Here is a 14,324-nt window from a genome sequence, read left to right on the forward strand (position 1 = left end):
GCTTCCGATCCCCTTAAACTAGGATGATGACACTTTGGTGTCACTCTCAAGTGAAAGTATAAATAATGATTTTTTTCTTCTAGGAAATGAAGCCAATAATTGGACTATTTTAAAAATTCAAAAGTTAACTTAATTGAAAGTCTCACCATCTATCACAAATAAATAAATAAATAATCAACAAAATCATATAAATAAAATATAGTATTTTTTTAATGTTGGGTTATAAATTCGATGTGAAAACCCATTTGGAAGTAAGTTAGAGAATCACTCATGGAGGCAAATGGAGAAAAGAACGAACTTAGATTACCCATTTCCTCTGTCGAAGAAAGTAAAAGAAAGCTCTATAAAGCATCAAAGATTGGGTCCATTCAAAGCTTGAAGATACTAATTCGAGGCGATCCAAATATCATTTAAAGAGTTCTAATATCTTCATCCAACGTTGAGAGTCCATTGCATGTCTCAGTTTTGCATGGCCATCTTGAATTCACTCGATTTCTACTGAATCTCGAGCCTAAACTTGCTAGGGAAGTTGATGACCTGCACAGGACACCTCTCCACTTAGCTTCTGTAAATGGAACGGTCGAAATTGTTTAAGCTTTGCTGGAGAAGAACACAAGCACTTGCATGGTTCGTGATTTGAATGGGTTGATTCCTCTCCATCATGCAGTGATTAATGGAAGAATTGATATCATGCAATGATTGATCGATGTGAGGCCAAGATCTCCTTGGATTAAGCTTCACAATGGTCAAACTGTTCTTCATTTATGCGTAAAATATAACCACTTGGAAACTCTTAAGTTGTTGACCACAATGATCGAAGATCCACAAGATTATGTTTTCCTCAACAAAGGCTATGAGAATGAAAATACCATTTTGGATTTAGCTATGATCTACGAATTGAGGTATGTTATTATAATTGAATTGGTTGGCCGAAGAAAAACTAAATTCTTATTTGATTATTTGATTATTAGTTTATTGAAAATTATTATTCTCAAGCTTAAAGTATCAAATAGGTCTAACAACAAGTTTTATCCATCAATCGTATGATATTGTCAACTTTGAGCATAAGCTCTCGTGGGTTTGCTTTGGGCTTCCCCAAAAAGTCTTATTGGAATGGAGATGTATTCGTTACTTATAAAACCATGATCATTTTCTAAATTAGCTAATCTTGGACTCCCTCCAGAAGGCCTTAGGAATTTTGGGCATGACTCTTATACCATGTTAGGAATCATAGATCTCCACAATGGTATGATATTGTCCATTGTCCACTTTGAGCATAAGCTCTCATGCTTTTGCTTTAGGCTTCCCCAAAAGGCCTTATACCAATGGAGATGTATTCCTTAATCATAAACTCACGATTATTCCCTAAATTAGGCAAGGTGGTACTCCCTCCCAACAATCCTCAACAATATCATGATATAAACAAATTGAATTCAAATTAGGCAGATAGTACAATATTTATTGTCTATTCCAGGAATAAAACTTGAAACAAACATGGCAAACAAATGTGGTACCTCAAATGAGAAAGGATCACCAAGCAGAACCGAAGAACAATGCGATAAGATAAAAAGTCATCGATATCACTAACACTCAAAAAGTTTATAAGAAGTTTGTGGATGAAGAACCTTGAATACAAAGGTGATTGGTTTCAAGAAGTGCAAGACACAATGATGTTGGTGGCAACAGTGATTGCAACAGTGGCTTTTCAAGGCGCAATCAACCCTCCCGACGGTGTTTTGCAAGAAGACATTCCTTTCAACTCCAATATCACTATTCATCGTTTGTTTCATAGTAGCAATACTTTGAAAACATTGATAGCAGGAACTGCAGTAATGGCCTACCCAACTTCAGACCAAGGAAATTTCTTACACTGGTTACTTGGTTACAAATTCTATCTCATTCTTTGCATCAATATGTGTGATTATGTTCATCATAAGTCAATTGCCTTTGAAAAATAGGATTTGTGCATGGATGTTAACGGTAACCATGTGCATTGTCATTGCCTCCTTATCACAAAGCTACTTGCTGGGAGTTTGGTTGGTAAATGTCTCATATAGGAAGTCTGATGCTTTAAAAATTGCATGGTACATTTCGCTTTCAACGGTGAGAGCGATTTTTCTTTGTTGTATTATAATTCCCTTTCTTCTTTTGGTGGTGAAGCTTCTCGTTTGGGTGTAAAAAGGTCAAAACTTTAACTTTGATAGGTTTAAAAGGTTAAATATTTTGCAAATGGATTATTTGTGGTGGTTTGTGTATCCACAATTGGAAAAATACCTTTTGTATGTTATCTTATCCAAATGTTTGTGTTGTAAAATATAGTGCAAGAAAATACACTAAAGTGAATGAAATATCCAACCGTTTTGTGTTTCCTTAGTTGTACATTGTATCATACTCTAGCCGAGGCAATAATTAACTCTCTCCCATTTTCTTTTAAAATTTTAAATTGTGGACTTTTATTGAGAGCTATTGAGACGAAGTTTAAGATGAAGTCAAGGAACAAAATGTTTAGAAAAATCACAAGAACTCAAGATAAATATGTAAAGACCCTAGACTTCAGCTACCTAAAGTTGCTACTATCATCTTAATCTAAGTTCATATACGGAATATAACTCTTAAAACATATCATTTAAACCATAAACTTTCACCATAAACATACTTTATCGTTGAAACATTGCTATGATTTTACGTGTTCAAAAAGTAATTCAGAAGTAAAATTGAAAACGATAATGAAATAAATTTAAAACATGAAATGCATAACAAAGAATTAGAGTGTCCCTAATATCTTCAACTAAATTCTCAAAATTATTATCATCTTTAGATTTGTCATTATGTTTCTTTGATTTTTCATTGGATACTAGTTGTTAGAATCAACAACTTGCACACTCGATCTACATGAATAACACGAAAAAAAAAGAGAGAAAATAAAAAGAAAAATATATGTGGCAAAATTGAGATGGTAACTCCACGACCGCTAGAAGTTTATATTGATGACTTCGATGACTTCTTATATGATCAATTACAGAGAGTACAACAAATACAATAAGTACAATTTAAGAAGAATACCAAAAAAGAATATATATGGTTTAGTTTACTATATCTGAAGTTATTTACTCTACATATTTATTTAGTTATTTACGGTAAAGATCACAAAAAAAAAAACAAAAACAAAAAATACTCGGTTGCCAAAAAACGCAGGAGAATTCTAGCGAGGCGCCCCAATTCTCGCACCCTCCTTGTACACACTTTCTCCTGACGACCACGACACGTCAAAACCTTCACACGCTCCTCACATATCAACTTGCAAGAGAGAAAAGAGTGAAAATAGAGAGGAAGGAAAGAATGGCTACCTGCACATGTGTCACCTCCCACTAGCGACACGTGTCGCTTCTACAATCAATGGCTCCTTCGACTTACGCAACTAAGTTGATTCGGCTCCGCTTTGGTGGTTCTGACTGCTCAGAATGTGGGTTCATGGCTCGATATAGGAGTTTTCATCAAATTTCATGGTCTCGAATCATCCCAAAGCTAAAATTTATATTGTTTAAGGCAATATGAAATTTGAGTTATTAACGAAACGAGATGAACTTTCTAATAGGAAACAACTACCGGCGATACTTGGAGCAACTTCGAGGGACGAAATTTAAATGTACTCATGTTTATATAGTATTTATTTTTCCACGTATTGTGGATGATATAGTATTTGTTAGCTCCAGGTATTTGACTATGTGTTCTCCCTATGGAGCATGTTTATCTACATAGAGCTAGGGTGTTAGAGTTAGGTTGGCTAGACCATGACCGAGATCAGGATGCCTCTAGTAGCCTGAGCACGTTAGGATCATGAGCAACGGTTAGAGGGTCTAGACCCTAGTACTCCCAGACTAAAGATCTTCGTGGAGTCAGAATAGTAACCTGGAGCTAGAAGACGGAATTAAGCCACCTAACTGGCCTAGGAATCCAATAAACCTCCTCATCTCCTAGATGTGACCAAGATTTTTTTTTTTTAAATCGCGAGGTTTACAGCAATACATAATAGGCCATAGTGGACAATATCTGCTAGCGGCGGGCTTGAGTTGTTACAAAATAAAATAGAAAAAGTCAGTCAAAATGGTCGAGTTGGTCTAAGGCGCTTGTTTCAAGTACCAGTCTGAAAGGGCATGGGTTCAAACCTAATTCTTATTTGGAGAGGTATAAATCTTCAATGAATGCTCGGGTTATAGGGATGTTGCGCATTAACCCACTAATCTTACTTGACTGAATGTGGGCTAGTATTCGCCTCCAGACTCTGCAATAGACGACGCAAACATTTCTTTTTCGGAGAAAGTGTATTTCCTTTCCGCATTATTGAGCTTCTTGCTTTCACGATACGGAACCAAGGACAAGACCCCTCGTCATGGTTGTCAATTAATTAACTAACTAACTACAACCCTCGTTTAATATTTATTTTTAATTCTAAATTTCAACCATGGTTTAATTCTAAACGTTTCCTCTCCGGCATAGACAATACATATAAGAGACTTTGAAAAGATCATGAAAATGAAACATCAACTAGAAATCATTTTTCTAAACATTATTCTATCCATTTTGAGTATTATATGGGTCATGTATAATTAATATTAAAAATCATATTATAAATTAATCTTCCAAATCAGGTTTGGCATGCAACTATATTTTTAGAATTATGTTCATATTCGTTACATAATCAATTGAATTGTAATTAATATGTTCTATTTTCGATTATTTAAAATCTAGAATAGACTTTGAAAAGGTCTAAGAAAATAAGAAATTCAACGACAGAATGTTTCGTAGCATTATTTTATCCATTTTGTGTAGAACATTGACTATGTATTATTAATACTAAAGGTCATGTTATAAATTAGACTTTCAATCTACGCTTTGTGTCACGGTCTTGTTTGTCCAAGGCGAGTTGCCTATGACCGCATGCCCGTTACACGCCGAAACCCTTGCCTTGTACTACTTTATCGCTATCTTTTACTGCTTTCATGTTGTATTATTTCCTTCTTGTTTCTTTAAGAGTATGACGTTTTGGCGAAATCATGGCTACTCGTGGTAGACATGAAATGCCTCAAAATGTACTGGAGGGGATATGACTAGTGTAAAAATTTTGCATACCAGAAAAGTTATATACTGTTTAAACTGTTATTGTATTTTTGCTTGCATGCTATATAACACCACTCTCAATCTCTCTCTCTCTCACTCTTGCTTTCAAAACTCTTTTTCCAAAACCTCTCTCCCCCGTTTTCTAAAATCTTATTTTTAAATCAGGTCCCAATGCTTGAATATACGTTGCCCAACTGTAGGCAACGTGATCTGAAGTTGGCTTGATTCACTCAGTGCTGAGAGTGAGTGATGCACAATCGTCAAATTTGCTCCCAAGAAAAGGCGATTGTGACAGGTTGCATGCAAGTGGCTTTTTTAGATTTATGTTCTTTTTATTAGTTAAATCCTTTATAAATGTAAAAACATATAATCTAAACTTCTTAATAACTAAAATGAATATCATTTAACTAAAAGAAGACAAAAAAAACTTATATATTTGAACAATTGATGAGAAACATTCTTAATAAAGTGTGGAAATCTTTTTCTAGCTGACACATTTTAAAAGCATGAGACTAACAACAATAAGTAATATGCCAAAACAGATAATACTTGATTGTAGTAGGTTTGAACTACTATAAATGGTATTAAAGACAGACACTCGACCGTTGCCAACCAACAATATGTGCTGCCAGCTGAGGAGGCCTTGGAAAAAAAGAAAGAAAAAAAGGGAAAGGAAGAGAGGGCAGGGTTTAAGAGGAAGAAGAAGAAAAAAGGGTAACACTCCAATTAGGTACAATAAACTCAAAGTAGGCAGAGGGGCTTCATTCAGATTTGTTCGATTTCGCCAAGCACCTAGAAAGAACAAATATGAGTGCTATGGGTTTTTAGGTCTAAATTCTTCTCAAAATTCATGGGCATATTAAGGAAATTGTCTATGTCATTTTAGTAGTCCATCTTGGAGTCATTTCACGCATTTTTTGTGAAGGAATTCAAAATCCAATCATGTTGGAAGTAGAAGTTTTTGAGAAGCCTCTAAAAACGATAAGAAAGTTGATTTTAGGCAACTTTGATCTGAAATAACTTTGCATATATTTGATTATCAAAAAAATTTCAAGGAAGAAATATCTTCATGGAGATGGAATATAACTCTAAAACTTAAGGAAGAAATCAAATATTGATAGATTTTTTAGGAAAAATATAAAAAAGTTAAAAAACTCATCAGAATTTGAAAATCGTGATCTTTCAGGCAAAACAAGGTAAGACGTGTGTCGCTCAATACGTGGAGAGTCCTGGCTGGCACACAAGTCGACACGTGGTACATTGCGGGTGGAGCAAGGCAGCTAGACACAAAGGTGATGCATAACACTCCAACCCGCAAGCCAACTTGAACCGTATATCTGACTCGCTTGATCGACCCACGAGCCGCCCCTGCATCTGACGACCTTATCGAACTCACGTGCGACATGTGTCAACGGAGGAAAAACCAAGGAAAATTTGTTTGTAACAGGATTCGATCGCTCGCTATCTGACTCGACCCTGCCAATCAGCCGCTAACACGTGGCGTCCTCGAGGCACATCTTCTCTGCCCCTGTAGGCATGACACCTAAGCATGAGGCACGTGAGTTGATTGTGCAATGTCTTTTTTATGCGTTCAACCTCTGTTCGATTGTTTTTTGTCTCAACTTTGATACTAATCCTTATTGAACTTGGTTGAGAAACCACCATTGAGATTTCAGGAAATTTAGACCCTCCAACGTCTAGAAACTTGAGCTAGGGAGAGTAGTTTCATCCCGGTAAGTAGCGACATGAATTATGGCCAAGTAATACATGTAGGAATCGCTAGGACTGCTAGCATGCGAGGTTCTCTTAACTTGGTGGTTAGAATATGCATATTTAGAATTTAAATGAGAAAATCTGAATAGATGTGCATGTTTGTGAAGAAAAATTACAGAACTGTCATTTTACGAGAATGCATGTCTATTAAATGCTTTCTAGTGCACTAGAATGAAGGATTTGAAAATTGTGATCTGTTCTCTAGGTGCTAGATGAACGTTATCTCCCCGTTAGCATGTTTTATTTGTATGATTAAATTGTATACTAGATTCAGGTAAATGTATGTATGAATTGCCTATGCTTACTTGATCGATAGGATTATCCCCTTAGTAAACCACCATGGACGTTGAGATCATGATTTCTTTGCATTAGGTGATCGATACAATATCTCCCTAGTATAACATGCATGAATCAGAGTGAGTACAGTAGTATAACAAGAGTGGTTATGCAACATCTTAGGTCAATATATTTTCAGTACACTGACTACCTTGGGATCGTGAGCGGCAATTAGAAACCTAGGTGTACCTCGAGATTTTGCTTAGCCACGAGAAACTAACCCCGAGCGACCTGAAAATTTGTTGTTACCTAATCCACCTAGATGCCCTATATCATAATATATCTCCACAACACTAAGGTGAACTATGAGAACACATAAGATCAACGGTAATGCAAATGAAACTATTTGAAAAGTCACTATGTGTAGGATATAACATGCTCTGATAAGGGATGAAGGACTACATAAATAGCAACCGACAGACCCACTATCAGATGTAGAGCCTGCCTTGATAGGGGACGAGGGACTACGTGAGTAGATGATATAAGGAGCTACCGTTGTATGTATGATAACCCGCCTGAGAGAGGACAGGGACTACATAAGTGGGTGACATGAGAAATTGCTATTGTAGGTATGATAACCCACCTAGAGAAGGACAAGGGACTATATAAATAAATAACATGAGAAATCACTATCGTGTGTATGATAACCCACCATGAGAGGGGACGAGGGACTATATAGGTAGTTGATTGAGGATATATTATTATGTGTAGTACAACCTACCTGAGAGTAGACGAGATACTACATAGTAGTATATTGAGGAGCTACTATTCTGTGTGGAGGAAACTTACTATAAGAGGAGACAAGGGACTACACAAATAGAATAGCTCGTGGTAGACACCACTGTGGTGTGATGTAACATTCAGGGAATACCTAAACTAGTGGCAAACTTCCTAGAACCCTACGACAAGCCCGTGGATACATATTAGGTTAAGGATCCGATGAGAGCTTACAGGTAGATTGCTTACTAAGTGTTTTATACTCACCCATTTCCACCTTTCTCTTTTAGGTACCAATCAAGGCGGAGAGGTATTAAAGAGTTGCACTATCATAGAGGGGTGTCGACTCGGGGCATCAATATTATTTTGTATTTCTTTTGGATTGTTGTTTGTATTGGTTTTCCTGTACCCATTCCCCATTTGTAAATAACTAAAACAATACATATTGTTTGATATTAAATCGTGCACAATTTTACAATTAATTGTTTGTTTTTTATTTTATTCATTTTCTTCTTTTCGTCTCAATCTAATTTTTCGCAGCCTCGAAAATTGGGTTGTGATAGCCTCAAAGATCCAAGCAATTTTATTACTTGTCACGAACCCCATTGGAGTTATTTTATACCACAAATATTTAAATAAGATAACATACATAAAATATGTTTTTTTTATAGCGAATACACACACCACAAATAATCCATATACAAAATATAAGATAAAACAAACAACTTAACCTAATTTTTGTATAGCCCTCAATCTTTATTTAAGTTGTGGATCTCTCTAAATGCCACAAAGCCAAAGATACAACCTTTTATTGCCCAAACGAGAAGCTTCACCACCAAAAGAAGGAAAGGAATTACAATACAACAAAGAGAAACCACTCCCACCATTGCTAACAAAATGTACCATGCTATTGTAAACGTTAATTCTAAAGCATCCGAATTTCTAAATGAGGCATTTACGAGCCAAACTCCGAGTATGTAACTATGTGATAAGGTTGCTATAGCAACGCACATGGTTATTGTTAATAACCATGAACAAATCCTATTTTTCAAAGGCAATCGACCTATAATGAACATAATCACACATACTGTTGCAAAGAATGAGATAGAATTTGTAACCAAATAAGCCGTGTAATAATTTCCTTGGCATGAAGCTGGGTAGGCCATTATTGCAGTTCCCGCTATGAATGTTTTAAAAGTATTTGTACTATGGAACGAACGATGAATAGTGATATTAGAGTTGAAAGGAATGTCTTGTTGCCAAACACCGCCAGGAGGGTTGATTGCACCTTGAAAAGCTACCGTTGCGATCACCGTTGCTACCAACATCATTGTTCCTTGCACTTCTTGAAGCCAATCGCCTTGATATTCAAAGCTCTTCCTCCACAAACTTCTTATGTCATTGCATTGTTCTTCATTGTTCAAAGTATTATTTCCCGTTTTTATTACGGGGATAGACAACAAATATCTTACTGTCTGCATAGATAAGATTTTTTTTTTAGAAAAATAAAAAATCTTTAAAAATTATGAGAAAAAAAATCAATTTTTTTAAAAACAGATTTAATTTTAAGCTTTTATTTTTTATTTTTTATTTTTATTTTTTATGTTATTTACTTTTTCATATATTTTCAAAATTCAACCAAAATATTTTAAATAAAAACTAATGAAAATATTTTTTAATTTTTTAATTTTTTATTTATTATTTTTTTTTTAAAGTTTGGCTCAAAATTAGAAATATGAAAATGATTGGAAAAAAAAATTGTGAAAAAAAAATTAAAATACCTCAGTATGTCTTAACATCATAGAAAAATTATAATATAAACCAACAAAATTATAATATAAACTTAAACTTTTATAATAATACCTCAATATGTCTTAACATCATAGAAAAATCTAAAATGGTATTTTCATTCACATCGTGTTCGTTCAAAAATCCATGAGTTTGTGGATCTTCAATCATTATGATCAACAACTTAAGAGCTTCCAAATGGTTGTGTTTTATACATAAAAGCTACTCCCCTAACGTCTAACTCTAACTCTAACAACAACTCTAACTCTAACAACAAATGGAAATACAATAAAACAATATTGATATATCTTCCCAGTAGAGATCTTTTACTGTTCAGGGCGAGTCAGAAAGCAGGAATAAATAGGAGGGACAAGTGATTGAGTTCGGGCGAATGAACCTTCTTGTTGAACTCGGGAAAGCTCAATCACCTATCGGTTTCATTGTCAGTTTCAATATTGATCCAGGCTCTAATATCGGCCTTATTTTTAAGAAGAAGAATCAGATTAATTACGAGAAGGTAATGCTACTAAACGAGACAAGAAGGGGGGCATAGATGCCAAACAAACCTGACCCCGCGGTGATTGAGTGAAGGAGAAAGGCTTTACCTTGTTCAGGGAATAAAGGTTCAGCTGAATGAGTAAGTAAAGTAGGGAGAGGACCGAAGCTATGAGACCGATAGGTGAAGGAGAATCAGTCTTGCTTTCTAGCTTTCTTCTNCTTCTTCTTTTCTTACCTTACTGTTCAATCTCTTTCATTCATCTTGAGTTGAGTCTTTCGTCTTTCCTTGATTTTGAAGGGAATATCGGTTCAGGGGAAGTAGCTTGGCTTGACCTTCTTCCTTCTCATCCGGCCGCTTTACTTACCTTGTTCCAGAGTTCCATCAGGTTCATCAGTAATAAATAGTCCAGGAGCGAAGACTCAGACAGAGTGTTTGAATAGTTCAACCCTCGGGAAATGAACAAGATAGGGGGAGGCGAACAAGAACTTCCTTCTTCTTGAACTGTAAACAAGGGAAAGCCGCGTCTTCATTTACTCTGGCTTCTTCTTTCATTCTTGTCAGGTTCCGGGTTCATGAGCTTCTCTTTCTTTTCCTATTTATTCAAAGACTGTAAAGGTTACGGAGAATGACTCTTTCGTCTTTCATTCATTTACCGAGGGTAAAGTCAGTCGCTTTACTTAATCTCTTTTAGTTTCTCGACTATAAAGGACAGAAGATTCAAAGACCTATTCCATTTACCGAGTCTTTGAGTGAAAGAAGGAAGGGCATAAAAAAGTACTCTCACAAAAATCGTACCCTTAAGAGAGCAGTGATGCCGCGGTGATTGAGTGAAGGAGAAAGGCTTTACCTTGTTCAGGGAATAAAGGTTCAGCTGAATGAGTAAGTAAAGTAGGGAGAGGACCGAAGCTATGAGACCGATAGGTGAAGGAGAATCAGTCTTGCTTTCTAGCTTTCTTCTTTCGAGTGTTTGCTCGTCGTTTAGGCCGGTGAGTGAGATTTCTGCTCATTGCAGTCACCCCCGTGGTTCTTCGCACCTGGATAGTACCAGGACCCTTGTGCCCCGGCCCTTGTGACTCATTTTGTTCGGTCAGAAGTTGGTCCAAAGAACGAGAGTGGCTTAGTTAGTGCTTGGGTAAAGGCGTACGATAGCGAGAGCAAGAAAACTCCTGTGCTTGCCGCTCAATCACCTGAACCGGAACTCTTTTACTCGGGAAAGCTATTTGATTGATTTGCCAGTGTTTGAAGGTGAAGGAGACTGAAGCAAGCAGTGAGACAAAGGAGAGGGGAGAAGCTGGAACAGTTTCATCATTGTGATGCTTCATCCAAAGAGATTGTGGCCTCACATTGATCAACCGTTGCATGATATCAATTCTTCCATTAACCACTGCATGATGGAGAGGAATCAACCCATTCAAATCACGAACTATGTAAGTGCTTGTGTTTTTCTCTAGCAAAGCTTGAACAACCTCCACAGTTCCATTTTCAGAAGCTAAGTGGAGAGGTGTCCTTTGCAGGGCACCAACTTCTCCAGCAAGTTCAGGCATGAGATTTAAAAGAAATTGAGTGAATTCAAGGTGGCAATGCAAAACCGAGACGTACAATGGAGTCTCGATGTTGTAAGAGGAGATTAGAACTCTTTGAATGATATTCGAGTTGTTTTGAATTAGTGTTTCTAAGCTTTGAATGGACCCGATCTTTGATGCTTCATAGAGCAATTGTTTGCTTTTTTTCAATAGACGACATGGCTAATCCATTTGCAATATTGGAAGATTGTGTGAGTTGTTGATGAGCTGCCTCCATTTTTGAATATCTAGCTTACTTTGAGATGGAGTATTACTATAGAATTTATAAGCCAATTTTTTGTTCGAATTATTTATTTATTTCTAATATATGGTGATGCTTTTAACTAAATTAAAGTTGACATTTTGAGTTATTTAAATAGTTTAGTTGTTGCAATCACTTTCTTTAAAAAAAAAAAAAAACATTATTTACATTTTCGATGGGAGAGTGAAAACAAAATATCACTATCTTAGTTAAGGTGGATGATAAGTAGAGATGTGTATTTTACCCCTGGATGAGGGATTCCTGTTTAGACTAGAAACGGGAAGGAGTGGGGAACATTTTTATTCCGTTAGATAAAAGGGGTTGGAAATATCATCCCGTCCCGTCCCCGCCCCCTTTAATATAAAATATATTTTCAACACATTAATAAACTAATCTCAAAAAATAAATTAACGTAAGAGAGATGTCATTTGAAAATGTTAGTAGTTAAATTTTGTCTATGGGTTATAGGCCCACCACGCTTCCACTGAGCCAGTCTAATTTGCTAGAAAGGAGGATGAGCTATTGTGATCTATGCTCCAGGTGATTTAAGGATGTTATCTTCCCATTGAGCTTGTCTGCTTGTATTTTGCATGATACAGTATGTGTTAGCTTCAAGTGTTTGATAGTGTGTTCTCCCTATCTAGCATGTTTATCTACACAGAACTAGAGTGTAAGAGTTAGGTTGGTTATACGATGACTTAGGTCAAGATGTGTACATTAGACTAAGCACCTTAGGATCGTGGCGACGCTAAGAGGAAATAGACTTTATTACTGCAGGACTAAAGAAAGAGTCGAGGAGTCAAAATAGAGTAACCTGGAATAAAAAGCTTGTGTTAATAACCTAGCTGGCCTAGGAATCCAATAAACCTCTTCAACTCCTAGACATTCCAGGAATAAAGAAAGAGTCGAGGAGTCAGAATAGAGTAACTTGGAACCAAAAGCTTTTCAAAAAGGCATGGGTTCGAATCCCATTTTTAAAATAAGCAATGTATTGATGGTGGGCGGCAATTTGTAAAGCTTAGGAGTCATATCACACGCTCTAGCTTCCGCTACACCACTCAGATTTGTTAGAAAGGAGGATGAGCTAGCTTCCGCTACACCACTTAGATTTGTTAGAAAGGAGGATGAGCTATTGTAATTTGGGATCCAGGGTGATTTATGAATATTATCTTCCGTTGAGCTTGTTTGCTTGTATTTTGTATGATACAGTATGTATTAGCTCTAGGTGTTCGACGCTGTGTTCTGCCTATCAAGCATGTTTATCTACACAGAGAAGTGTTGAAAATTATTTGTGGTGGTGTGTGTATTCATACTAAGGAAAACATAGAAGTGTTGAGAACAAGCAAAAGTAGAAAGAAAATACCCTAAGTAACGAAATATCCAACCGTTTTGTGTTCCCTTTGTTGTTCATTTTCTAAAGCTCTTAAAAAAAAAGGTGGCTCTTGCCCACATGTTGGTAGGGTTTAAACAAAGAAATTAAAAAAAGAAAAGATTTCAGACCTTAAAATATGCTAGAAATCTTGGAAAAAAGGTAAACCATAGAAATTACGCATGATATTAGAAGTCACGACTTGATTTTTTAGACGTTGAATAATATATTTTGACAAAATAGACAGACCTCAAGCATTTGATATTCAAGCCGGTTCGATTTTCAACTTCAGCTTACCACATCTTCAAGGTGGCAAACACATCTGACTTGTGTTTCTGGAAATAAACTCATACCTTCCTGCTGAAATAATCGATGAAGGTGACGTAGACTTTGATTCACCAAGTGATGAAACTGGAGATGGTCCCAAAACGTTTGTATAGACCATTTCCAATCGTACTTTCTTTGGTTCTCTAGCAGCATTTGTGAAGCTAACTCATTTTTGTTTGTCCATAACGAAGCTCTCATAAAGACTCGTATGAACAAATTTTAGGTCTTGTAAAACTTCTTTCACAGCCAGCATCTTCATTCTTTTGACGCGCTCATATATCCAAGTCTATTGTGTCATAGACTTGAATTGGAAGCACTATCAACAACAGTAACCATGTTTATACACCCTGTATGGTGTATAGGGTTCTATATTTTATGTAATGTGCTAACACCATGGCACCCTTCACAATCTTCCACGAACTGTTTCCAAACTCGGCTGCATAACCTGTGCTATCCAACTGACCAATAGAGATCATCTTCTTCTTGAGACCACGAATATATCTGACATCCCTTAATGTCCACTAATTTTCTGCTGGAGTTTGTATGCTTTCATCTCATTTTCCTTCAATCACC

General features: G+C 36.3%; 1 protein-coding gene and 1 pseudogene across 1 annotated transcript; one reads left to right on the top strand and one right to left on the bottom strand.

The window, feature by feature from the left end:
- The first annotated feature begins 270 nt into the window (after window positions 1–270).
- LOC111432736 lies at window positions 271–2,210 on the top strand (annotated as a pseudogene).
- A 6,782-nt stretch (window positions 2,211–8,992) lies between these two features.
- Window positions 8,993–13,869, bottom strand: LOC111432737 (ankyrin repeat-containing protein BDA1-like). Its single transcript, XM_023069669.1, has 4 exons — window positions 13,778–13,869; window positions 11,524–11,953; window positions 9,808–9,954; window positions 8,993–9,007 (listed from the first exon to the last, which is right to left on the bottom strand). The coding sequence occupies exons 1-4, from the start codon at window positions 13,867–13,869 to the stop codon at window positions 8,993–8,995; spliced, it is 684 nt and encodes a 227-aa protein (XP_022925437.1).
- Between the last annotated feature and the right edge of the window lie 455 nt (window positions 13,870–14,324).

Source organism: Cucurbita moschata, unplaced genomic scaffold (assembly GCF_002738365.1).
Source record: "Cucurbita moschata cultivar Rifu unplaced genomic scaffold, Cmos_1.0 Cmo_Scf00040, whole genome shotgun sequence".
Taxonomy (NCBI): Eukaryota; Viridiplantae; Streptophyta; class Magnoliopsida; order Cucurbitales; family Cucurbitaceae; genus Cucurbita; species Cucurbita moschata.

What these genes read in the sequence shown, in the direction of transcription:
- LOC111432737 (XM_023069669.1), bottom strand. Translation starts at nt 13,869, where the DNA reads ATGGTCTATACAAACGTTTTGGGACCATCTCCAGTTTCATCACTTGGT. An exon ending in TCGATTATTTCAGCAGGAAG is followed by an intron (nt 11,954 to 13,777) that starts GTATGAGTTTAT and finishes ATTGAAAAAAAG; the next exon opens with CAAACAATTGCTCTATGAAG. An exon ending in ACAATGATGAAACTGTTCCA is followed by an intron (nt 9,955 to 11,523) that starts GCTTCTCCCCTC and finishes TTAGGGGAGTAG; the next exon opens with CTTTTATGTATAAAACACAA.